This window comes from Ascaphus truei, unplaced genomic scaffold, assembly GCF_040206685.1.
Source record: "Ascaphus truei isolate aAscTru1 unplaced genomic scaffold, aAscTru1.hap1 HAP1_SCAFFOLD_772, whole genome shotgun sequence".
NCBI classification, from domain to species: domain Eukaryota; kingdom Metazoa; phylum Chordata; class Amphibia; order Anura; family Ascaphidae; genus Ascaphus; species Ascaphus truei.
In genome coordinates, this window is record NW_027457107.1 from 8964 (window position 1) to 20558 (window position 11595).

The 11595-nt window shown below is 49.8% G+C and overlaps 1 protein-coding gene across 1 annotated transcript; it reads right to left on the reverse strand.

The window, feature by feature from the left end:
- Positions 1-4602: 4602 nt before the first annotated feature.
- Positions 4603-10842, reverse strand: LOC142486187 (uncharacterized). Its single transcript, XM_075584839.1, has 3 exons — positions 10700-10842; positions 7490-9481; positions 4603-4654 (listed from the first exon to the last, which is right to left on the reverse strand). Exons 2-3 carry the CDS (start codon positions 8794-8796, stop codon positions 4603-4605), a joined length of 1359 nt encoding a protein of 452 aa, XP_075440954.1. The 5' UTR covers positions 8797-9481; positions 10700-10842.
- Positions 10843-11595: the final 753 nt, after the last annotated feature.

The window sequence follows — 11595 nt, forward strand, 5'->3', positions numbered from 1 at the left end:
GACAACCCCATAATCTCAAGAATATTATGGTGAGGAGTAAAGTATTCAGCAGTACAACTGAATGCGGGACAAAACCATGCCAGGACCCAAGATGCAAAACCTGCGCAATGCTCTACACAGCGGACACAATACAAATACCACACAAGAATCGGGAATACAAAATCAGAGGAGGGTTCACCTGTTCCTCCAGCAATGTCGTGTACCTCATCATGTGCATGAAATGCCCAGGGGGCTGCTACTACATAGGTGAGACAGGACAGGGGCTAAACAAGAGAATGAACCTGCATCGCCACAGCATCACACGCGGAACAAGAGACAGTCCTGTTGGCGAACATTTCTATGACTCTGGCCATAAGATGAACGATCTGAGGGTTGCCATACTCAAAGGTAATCTTAAAACCCCGAAAGAGAGACGTTGCATGAATACAAATTTATGCAACTGTTCGGGACACTTAGCAGTGGCCTAAACAGAGATCGAAATTTTATGAGTCATTACTGACAGTAGTGAACTCTCGTCCCATAAGCGCTAAAGGCCATGTCTGTGCATACTGTGCTATATGTATGCACACACAGCTGTCTCTCACACATACTAATACTCCTTGTTTTTCCATCCCTATACACCAATAGGGACCACTAAGTATCCACACACACTTTTAGTTGTGCTACTAACTCTCACATTTCCACACCCACCCACACCATTTATATCCAGTCCCACTCCACACACACCTTGTGTAAAGCACTATATATACTGTGGGCTCTCCATTCATTTTGATTCACACTGATACACATACACACTCTTTCTTCACTTGCTTTCACAGTAACCTTTTGACACCTCTAGCCATAAAACACATCCACACCGGGGGAAGGAACAGCACAGATAACATTCCAAGAGACACTGTTTTTAAGGTTACCTTTTGCTTCATTCATTGTAACATCGCCGGAAGAAGAGATCAGTGTATCTCGAAAGCTCGCACAAATAAAAGCATTTCGTTAGCCACAGAACGGTATCATCTATTTATTTTTTTATTTTTTTGATTATATATATATATATGTATATGTAGAGGTATCAGTACCGTGTTAGCCGAGCTTCAACAATCTCTCACATTTCCACACCTGCCCACACCATTTATATCCACTCCCACTCCACACACACCTTTTGTAAAGCACTGTATATACTGTGGGCTCTCCATTCATTTATATTCACACACACACTCTTACATCACTTGCTTTCAGTTACCCTTTGACACCTCTAGCCATAAAACACATCCACACCAGGGGAAGGAACAGCACAGATAACATTCCAAGAGACACTGTTTTTAAGTATACCTTTTGCTTGCTTCATTTATTGTAACATCGCCGGAAGAAGAGATCAGTGTATCTCGAAAGCTCGCACAAATAAAAGCATTTCGTTAGCCACAGAACGGTATCATCTATTTATTTTTTGATTATTGAAGCTCGGCTAACACGGTACTGATACCTCTACATGTATATACATGTATATATATATATATATATATATATATATATATATATATATATATATATATATATATATATACATGTAGAGGTATCAGTACCGTGCTAGCCGAGCTTCAATAATCAAAAAATAAATAGATGATACCGTTCTGTGGCTAATTATGCTTATTGGTTATCGTTTGTGTAGCATGTTTTCGGCATGACCAGATTAGCTGGCTGTCCTGTTAGTAAGGGCTCAAGAAGTGAGTTAGTGTCCCTAACGGGACTAGGCTTTAATTTGCAAGAAAGTAGTTTCTTAAAGGGACAGTGCACCCGTACTTATTTTGGTTGTGGCTAATAAACCACTAGTGTTTAAAGTTTCCCATCGTGTCAAGCGTCTTACTGACCCCGCCGCGAGGCTGTCCTGCCACAGGTGGTGTCAGAAGTGGGATGCTACGCCTCTGGGGGTCAGTAGATGAAGATGTGTTGAGACACTGAACTCAAGCGGGAAAAAAAATATGATTTTTGCTGAAGCATGGAAGTTACTGCTAGCAAGTGCTGAGTGTAAATTTTGCCCCGTCGGGTATGAAAGGATTGCTGTGTAAAGCTAATGCCTTTTGCTGAAGTGAGTGAATTTGCAGCTAGCAAGTGCTGTGAGCAAAGGTTGCCCTGTCTGTTAAAAAAAGAAAGTGAAAATGAATTTTTGCAAACAAGTTGCCCTAAGAAGAACCCAGAAGGTTCAAATATTGTAAAGCAAGAACAACTTACGTGTGTTGTGCAAAGTCTGCCTCGTCGGGCGTGGAAAAAAAAAAACGGGGTTTTAAAATGGCCACCGTCATTTGTCAGTTTTGCAATGTACATAACCATACAAAACAGTGTCCCTTCAGGCCATATGATGATTATGATGACGACGCATATGTGGCCCCGAGAAGAGAGACGTACCCGCAGATGGAAGCTGCAAAAGTGTCCAGTGTGTGTGTGTGCCCAGTACCACTGATGTCTCTGGAACTAATAAAACAAAGAGAAAGAAGAAAAATAAAAATATTTCTCAAGTCACAGAGGAAGTGACCGAACCACTTGAGCCTGCGATATCAGGACAACAGGCGTCAGCAAGCCACCGAGATGTGCAAAACTTCATCAAAGACTTAGAAGTTTCTCACCAAGAAGCTAGCGCGCTCAAAACAGAGCTGGGTACTTTGAAGAAAGCCAATGAGACGGTCCTAAGGGATATAGAGACTGTGAAAATGGAGAATATAAACCTGAAAGAAGAGGTTTTAAACCTGACCGGTCAGGTCAGTGATGGGACTGAGAAGCTTCACCAAGCGCAGAAAGTGAAGGCGCAATTGGCGCAAGAAAAATTAGAGGTGCAGGAAGCACTGCAGAATGCAGAGAGGATGCAACGTGTCTCCCTGGCGCAGCACACACAAGCAGCGCACCTATGGCAGAGCCAGCTGCAAGAGCTACATGCAAGTCTGCAAGCGGCCAAGGAGAAGCAGCAAGTGCTACAGGAACGGCTGAGTACCCAGTATGTCCCCACAGAACAGCATGAGGAGCTGAGGGCCACGCTGTACGCCACAAGAGTATCGCTGGGGGCGGAGCTTGAAAGCCAGGTGATTCTGTGTGAGAGGGAGCGCGAAAAGGTCCAGAGACTGGAGCAAGAGCTGGAGAAGCAGAGAGGCAACTCCATCTCCATGAGTCAGTATGCCAAGGAGAAAGAAGCCTGGAAAACAGAAGCAGCGGCGATACTGGCGACAAAAACTACAGAGCTCCAAAAGATGAAGGCAGCGCTGACGCAAGCCCAGAGCAAGCACCGGAAAGAGGTGAAGGCCCTGAGAGGGGATTTGCAGGATCAAATTGAAGAGCTGCAGACGCAGATTGCTGAGCGCAAAATACAACTCGCCGAGAGGGAGGAGGTGACCGTCCGTCAGGTGGCTTGCCTGACATTGCGCTATGAAATCGAGATGGCTGATACCCACAGGCTGCTGGACGACACGGCTAATGAGAGGGACCGACTGCAGCTGGAGCTGGACAATGTCTGGGAGGAGCACAGGCAATTGCAGGTCAGAAATAGAGGAAAATAAACAGATTTAAGCCTTGCGCTGAACCTGCTAAGAGATGTGGAGTCGCGACTCAATACCAAAGAGGATGAACTGGCAGCGGCACTGAGTGAAAAAGGATATGCAGAAGGACAGCCTTGACCTGAGGAAGGACCTGGAGTCTGAGCGTGCTGGCCGCAAGTTGGCGGAGAAACAAAAGCGTGACCTGGACGAGATACTCGAGGCCCTAAAGACTGAGCATGTGGCTATGTTGGACACCGCTCAGTTGGAAAATAAGATGAGAAAGACATCACAGGTTATCCAGCAACACTCCCAACAGAGTAAATTAAAGGGACAAGAAAGAAAGGCCCAAGCCTACGAGTCTGCCGACGGTAATAGAGCGGCATCATGGGGTGCACTTAGGGTTGATAAGACCCCCACCCAAATTGAAGTTATAAAGATAAATGAGGTGAAAACCAACACTAAAAATACGCTGATGGAGAAAGGTCCAGAAGCCATCACCACTGAAGCGGAGTTACTGTCTTCACAAGAGAAGGCTAAGCTTCAAGGTAGCCCTCTAAGGAAGCTTTTCACTGGATCAGGTTTAAAGAAGCTTTCAGGCAAGAAGCATAAAGGAAAGAAGGAAGAAGAGACAAAGGCAGAGTATGTGACAGAACAAGTACCTGTCTCATTGGAGTCTCGTGATCCTGCAGAGGTAGATGGAGGAGACAGTTCGCCCTCTTCTCCTGATGAGTCTATAGAGACCTCTCCTACAGAAAATGTAATGGGAGACACAGCACAGACTGTTGAAACAGAAGGTGAAGGGGCCACTTCTGATGGAGAAAGAAAGAAGGCATTACACCATGGGCCTCTTTTAAAAAAATGGTCACCCCTAAAAAGCGTGCAAAGCTGCCTTCTGAAAGTGACAAAGAAGATGAGGTTGAAAAAGCAAAGAGTGCTACCATGTCCTCTACTGGTAGTGCTGGTTCTGTTGAAAATGAAGAGGAAGCTAAAGAAAATGGTGAGGAACAAAAGCTGGAAAAGAGCCCGGAAGATAAGAGAAAGTTTGACAGCTCTGTATTATGGGAAGCTTTAATCTGTGTGGGTTCTTCTAAGAAAAGGGCCAGGAAGACTTCTGATTCAGACGAAGAAGTACAAAAAACCTTTGAGGAAGGTCAAAAAACAGAGGGAGAAGCAGGACAAGCACTGGTGAGTGAATACTATGAGCTAACTGAGGTCTTGGCTCTTCTACAGGGTAAGGGAGACTCTGAGCCCAAGAGGAAGAAGGCAGAGATAGCTGATAGACAGCAGGAGGCTTGGGGACATTTGCAAAAGGGGACACAACAAAGGCGGAGCTTCAACCCTAGACTCAGGACGGCACAAGAGAAAGAGGTAGAGAAGGATGAGTGTTCAGGCCCAAATGGCCTGGTAATTACCCAAAAAAGAAAATGCCTAAATTGGAAGGCAAGAAAAAAAAAGGGGGAGGGAAGGGCCGACGTCAGACATTGGCGACGAAGATGCTGGTGCACGGGAATGGTGCACGGGCCGCTCCACAGGACAATGTTTCGCTGGGGAGAGGGATATGTGACAGAGTCACTGACTCAGTGGGCTGTGACAGTGAATGGAGAGATGCTGCAGCCAGATCACTGAGTGTTAATCTCCTCAGACAGAGAAAGCACATCTGCAGCCTAATTAAACAGGGGCTGAACTATCAGTGAAACAAGTGCTTTAAAAAGCAAGAAGTTGCTCACACAAGGTGAGCTTGTTTTTCCACAGGAAGGTGGAGAGAACTCTCCCGGCTTGGAAGCCGTAGCAGCTGTTGCTGCTCTGGTCCCCCAGTGCTGCGAGGAGCTAGGCTGCTGGGACCAGCTGGGACCCCAACCCAGGATAAAGATACAGATTGCTGCGAGGCTAGACACAGCCTGCTCCCTGGAACCGTGTTCCTGTTTGCTGTTGGAGCTGAAAAACAGATAAGACTTTATTCTTATTATGCTTATTGGTTATCGTTTGTGTAGCATGTTTTGGGCATGACCAGATTAGCTGGCTGTCCTGTTAGTAAGGGCTCAAGAAGTGAGTTAGTGTCCCTAACAGGACTAGGCTTTAATTTGCAAGAAAGTAGTTTCTTAAAGGGACAGTGCACCCGTACTTATTTTGGTTGTGGCTAATAAACCACTAGTGTTTAAAGTTTCCCATCGTGTCAAGCGTCTTACTGACCCCGCCGCGAGGCCGTCCTGCCACTATATATATATATATATATATAATACTGAGTTAAGTTATGGTGAGTAAAAAAAGTGACAAAAACCCTCCACAGGAAAGCAAATATGCAAATATAACTGTATGCTCATCTGCATGTCTTAGGCAGGTCTGCAACCCCGCCTTTCCCCATTATCACCCAGCATACAGCACTTCCACTGCAGCAAGGGATTCTGGGAAATGACATGCAAATGAGCACACAGTGTCACTTTTTGCCTCAATAACCATTTTTAACATGTTTCCCTATAGGCTTAAGCTTGCTGCATGGTCACAGCTTTGAGCACAGCCAGGGTTAAGGTGCATACCCAGAAAACCACCCACAGACAGCCGTTTCGACCTTGATGGGTCTCATCAGTGTGGGGTTGATTTTACTGGGAATGCAAGAGAGGCTATGGGATAGGCTAAACCATAATACTGAGTTAAGTTATGGTGAGTAAAAAAAGTGACAAAAACCCTCCACAGGAAAGCAAATATGCAAATATAACTGTATGCTCATCTGCATGTCTTAGGCAGGTCTGCAACCCCGCCTTTCCCCATTATCACCCAGCATACAGCACTTCCACTGCAGCAAGGGATTCTGGGAAATGACATGCAAATGAGCACACAGTGTCACTTTTTGCCTCAATAACCATTTTTAACATGGTTCCCTATAGGCTTAAGCTTGCTGCATGGTCACAACTCAGTATTATGGTTTAGCCTAAATTTACCTCCGGGCTACATTCTCCCCCTCGCAGAATCCCAACGACCTCGCTTGGGTAGCAACCATGCAACAGAGGATTATATAATGGAAAATGCATTGTAACTGTTACTTCACATACATTAGGCATTTGTTCACTGGTACCCAACATACCCGCATGGATACCCGAGGCCAGCTGAGTCTCAGAGTGGAGTTCCCCTAACTGATTGGGTGAGGGTATCCCACCTTGACTCCTGTGAGTCTTTTGGAGCTCAAGACCAGTCCCTTGCACCAGCCCACCTTCTCCCCCTTGCCGGATCCTCCGGTCTCGTCTCACGGGAGACAGGGAGGCTCAGTCTCTTGCCTCGGTCCACCACATGGTGAACATAGCGCTCCATCGCGCACCTGGGAGAGGCCACAACTACCAGAGCGGTCTCAACACAGTCTTTGTCCGCTCCAGCAATCCCTTTAACGGTGACACCATCGTTGGGCAGCACAACCTCTTCGTGCAGGCCCGGGTCTCGGGAAGGCCGAGCTTGGAGACTCCTCGTGCAGGAGTATGTGTCGCTCCGGTCCGCTACACCGGATACCTTGATGAGGTCGAGTTCGTTCCATGATCTGCAGAGATCTTCTGGGGGAGACACCTCCACCAAGACGCGATGACGGGGTGAGCCCATCGCCCGGGTGACCCTACCTTTGGAGTCACCAGGCTCCACGATCACCGGGGAGCTCACACCCGACACCCCTTGGGGCAGTCAACTTACCCCTATCGTTGTCGGCAGGTACTGATCCCAAGCCTGGGACCGCTGGTACCTCGGTGGTAGGCCGGACTGGCCGTTGCAGGTCACACGGGCCCACATCATGGTCTGCATCAGTTGAGGTGGTTGGCTCAGTGACCTCACTGGAGTGGTCCGCCGGCAGGCGCATCACCACTCTCGGTTGGTCGCTAGAATCACCACACATGGGCGGGGGTACAAACACCTTACCCTGGGCCTCCGGGATCTGTGGTTCTGGCATCGGTGGTTCCTGCTCGGGAACCGGGTCTGGAACCGACATCTGGGGTTCCGACATCTGGAGCTCTGCCTTCAGTGGCTCCGGTTCAGCGTCTGGAAAGTCCATTTGGGCACACAGCCCCTCCTCTTCTTTCTCTGCTGGTTCCGCCGCCTGGGGTAGGATAGGCTTTAGGAACCAGGCCCCGCAACACTCACATTGAGGCTCCCACGCCAGTGCCTCCCTCCGGGAACAGCCACATTTGAGGCCAAAACACTGGGTAAACGTTTCTCCGTCCACCTCAGTTGACCTGAAACCTAGCTGTAACTGGGACGGTTTGACTCCCTCTTTAAGGGCTTCACTCAGGCAGGGGCACATTAGCACCGTGACCTCTATTCCTGGCAATTTCCAGGGCTCATACACATCAGGGTGTAACCCCTGGCAGTCTCTCTCATCCTCGGGGAGGGAACACTCCATTTCTGCAACAGTGTCCTCTGCCGCTGGCGGTTTGGGTTGCAGGAACTGCGCCGCACAGTCAGGACACTTAGGCCCTTGGGTCAGCTCCCCAACGGCACACTCACATTCATTCAGACGGCCGTACAGGCATTCTTCCCCGTCTACCACGGTCATCGTGAGGGCAACTGGTGACTCAGATGCTCCGTCCATCCAGCCACCCGTCACCTTCCATTCTTTTAACGCACACGGGCACACCACCATTGGCAAGACTAAATGGGGGGCCCGTACGATTCTATACAGCCAAGGGTGCTTTTCTCGGCATCCCTTGCTTTCCTTAGGGGGAACAGAAATGGCTGATTTCTGCTCACGACACTCCCTCCCCCTGGTGGACTCTAGAGGAGGAGCAGCACAGTCTTTTGGGGAATGTTGCGAACTCGGTACTGAGTCACTCACAGTGTGGGGGCGGGGCTCTGGTTTTCCCGCCAGTCCTGGGCAGGGGTTTGCAACATTCTTCTGTGCAGGCTGGCAGTCAGCCGCACACGTGCCATGGTGATTTGGCGGGAGTCGCCATTTTGGGTGGGGCTCACTGTCAATGTCAATAGGGCTCTCGGTGCAGGCAGATACTGCCAAGTCAGGGTAGATAAAGGGGCACCCATCGGTCGGACCCCCGGGCAAATTTAAGAATTTAGGGCCATCTTCCTCGCTTAGGGTCTGGCCTGCATATATCAGGACAGTACTCCATTGCACGGTGTCATCATACCTTTGCCCTCTGACCCACGTACCCGCCAGTCCAGGGAGCTTCCGAACCTGCGCCTGGACATCTAACAAGGGCACGCCAGCCGGGACTGCCCCCACGGCAACCACGCGGTTAGGAGTCACGTTCACTTTCAAGGCCCATGCGTAGACCTCCTGCTTTGAGAGCACCCACATGGTGGAACAAAAATAGGACACAATTTAGAAAAAAAACATACAGGGCACCCCAGGTCTGATATCTCAGCAGCGCCTCCAAATGTAGCCTTTTTTGTGAACCGGCCTGACCCACCCAATCTCACATTGGCCCCTGTGGTCTAACCGGTCCCTTTCCTTGCGGCACACCTCTTCTAAGGGACTACTGGTAACTGTATAACACCTGTGGCTCCAGGAGATTTGAGCCTCCGCTAGCTGGGAGCCTGGGGAAACCCTTACCATTTACCTGGTGCAGCGCCTCCACTTACCCAGGATCCCCGTTATGAAAGATAGCCCTGGGTAAGAAATACAATAACACACGTATACGATAAAACAATAACTAACACTTTACTTGAGAACATATAACACATTACATAACATCATGCTCTATCCGCATCACCTTAACCATATCACCTCAGCCCAATGTCTGGTGTTCACACCCAGTGTCCTGTGATCCCCCACACCCAATGTCCCGTACTCCTACGGAGGTCGTGGGTGACTGCGCAGTCACTAAATTATCTATTAGGCCTGTTGGTGCACATGTGTAGAAATACCTTCCGAGCACTCCGATGCTCGGGCCTGCTACACTCTTCTAAAAGGGTCAGACGTGCGAAGCCTCCGTCTGATCCTATCCAGGTACTTCTCCAGGACCCCAACGAGGGTCCCACCGCTTCACGGGAACACAAACGTCTCTCGGTAACACACCGTCTCACGGGAACAGCAACCGCCGCTATCCCTATCCCTTAACGTGACAGGAACCCTAACTTAGGGCCTGTCCCTGATGAACCGCAACCTGGGGTGGCTTGGGGAAAACTCCTAGGGCCTGCGGAGTAATAACCTGCCCCCTCCCCTAGCTACCCAGTCCTATCTGTAACTACTAACTACTTGCTACTCCTAACAGCCTGCAGCAGACACACAGCTCTCACCGTCAGCCTGCAGACATCCACCCACGCTGCACACACTGCGCCCAGCACATGCAGCAACACACACACACAGCTGCATTCGTACACAGCCACCTGAATCCCCGCAGCAAATCCACTGCACACACTCTGTGCCTATTTGCCAGTGCGCACAGCACTACCCGCTGTGGCACTGCTAAACCTGCACCTACACACCTACGGGTGACCTTCCCTATCTAGGGCCGTCCCTCTTCAGTTACCCCCTGCCCTTACCGGGAATTGGGACCTGCCTGGGAACCTAAGGAGAACCCTTACCTGGTGCAGGAGCCACGCGCTCCCTACACCCTTCCTACTCCTTCCTTCTCCTCTGCCTGACTGCCTGAGCAAAGCCCGGGAAAATGTATCTATTTTCCCGGGCTGAGCTTCCTTCAGCCCTATTGGCCGCAATGGAGCACCTGATCTCTGTCTCCCTATGCCTGCCCTCGCGCGATCTCTCCCTAGCTCTGGGGATCCTACCTGCGCATGCGCGACCTGTCTGGAGCCTTCCCTGCGCTTGCCGCCTACTGCGCATGCGCGAGCTAACGCGCAATGGCGGCGCCCTCTACTTTACAAGCCGGGCCGGTGGCAACGCGATCGCGGCCCTAGCGACGGCCCGATCGCGTCCCCGGCAACCGGCCTGCACCGCAATACCTCGCGCTGCTCCCTGCACTGGCCCCCACCCTCGCGAAGTGCCGGCGGGTCCGTCGCAACCTCCGGCGGCACCCGCTACCACACGGCACTCGCGGAGGGGGGCCAGAAAGTGTAAATTTACCTCGGGGCTACATATATATATATACATATATGTGTGCATGGCCCCTATATATATATATATATATATACACACACACACACACACACACACACACATACATACAGACAAACCCCGTAATAATGCGATCCGTTAAAACGCGAGTCCGCTATTTATGGGTTTTACCGGGCTATGGGTTTACCTGGTAAATCTCCGGGCGGCAACGCGGCCCCATTTGACGTCACGCAGCCATGTTGATGGGATTTGCAGGGGGTGATGCCGGGAGGAAGCCGGGAGGAAGCCGGGAGGAGCCGGAAGACGCCACCGCCGAAGCTAGGAGAAATAAACCTGTATAAAGAAGATAAATGTAACAGATGTTATCTCCGGGTTAGCCTTCAATAGAAGGTGTCAACCTCGGGCCCTAATGCAGCATCTGATGCTCTTTTACCACTGCACATATTTAGTAACACACTGATACACACACATCATGGGGAGCTGGGATTTGGGCGGGATGTCACTGTGTTCTACAGGTGTTTGCACAGGAATAGCCCCCTCTCTCCATCCCTTATTATGATTGGCCCTAGGATTAGGGGGGAGGGCTCAGTGCAGAGGAAACAATTGACAATCCCACCCATTTAAAGGCCATCAACAAATTTTTTGCTTTTAGCCCGTTTACATTTGGTAAAGTATCAACGTTCTTTACAGAGATTGTCTTTGGATAACTACGTGGGTTTGCACCTTTTAAATGACATCATCAATTTAAAGAAACAAGATACCGTGGGGCAGCGCCAGGAATTCTGGGACCGTTTCCTCTGTGCATAATGGCCCCCCCTCCCCTCCATCTCCCCATCTGCCTCATTAAGGGGATTATTCCAAATGCTCCGCTCACGTGAATGGGAGTTTTCGGACACTGCTTCAGAGCGGATTTAACCCTGTGCGTGCCCCAGGACATAGTGACACGTGTGTGCGTGTTGTTTTTCCGGGTTAGATCACTTCCTGTGTTCCCATGGAGCGCGATCTAACCAGTGAGGAAATGGAGGAGGATCGCTCTTCATCTGTTTCCTCCAAAATGGCCACTGTGATCACATGACCACACTG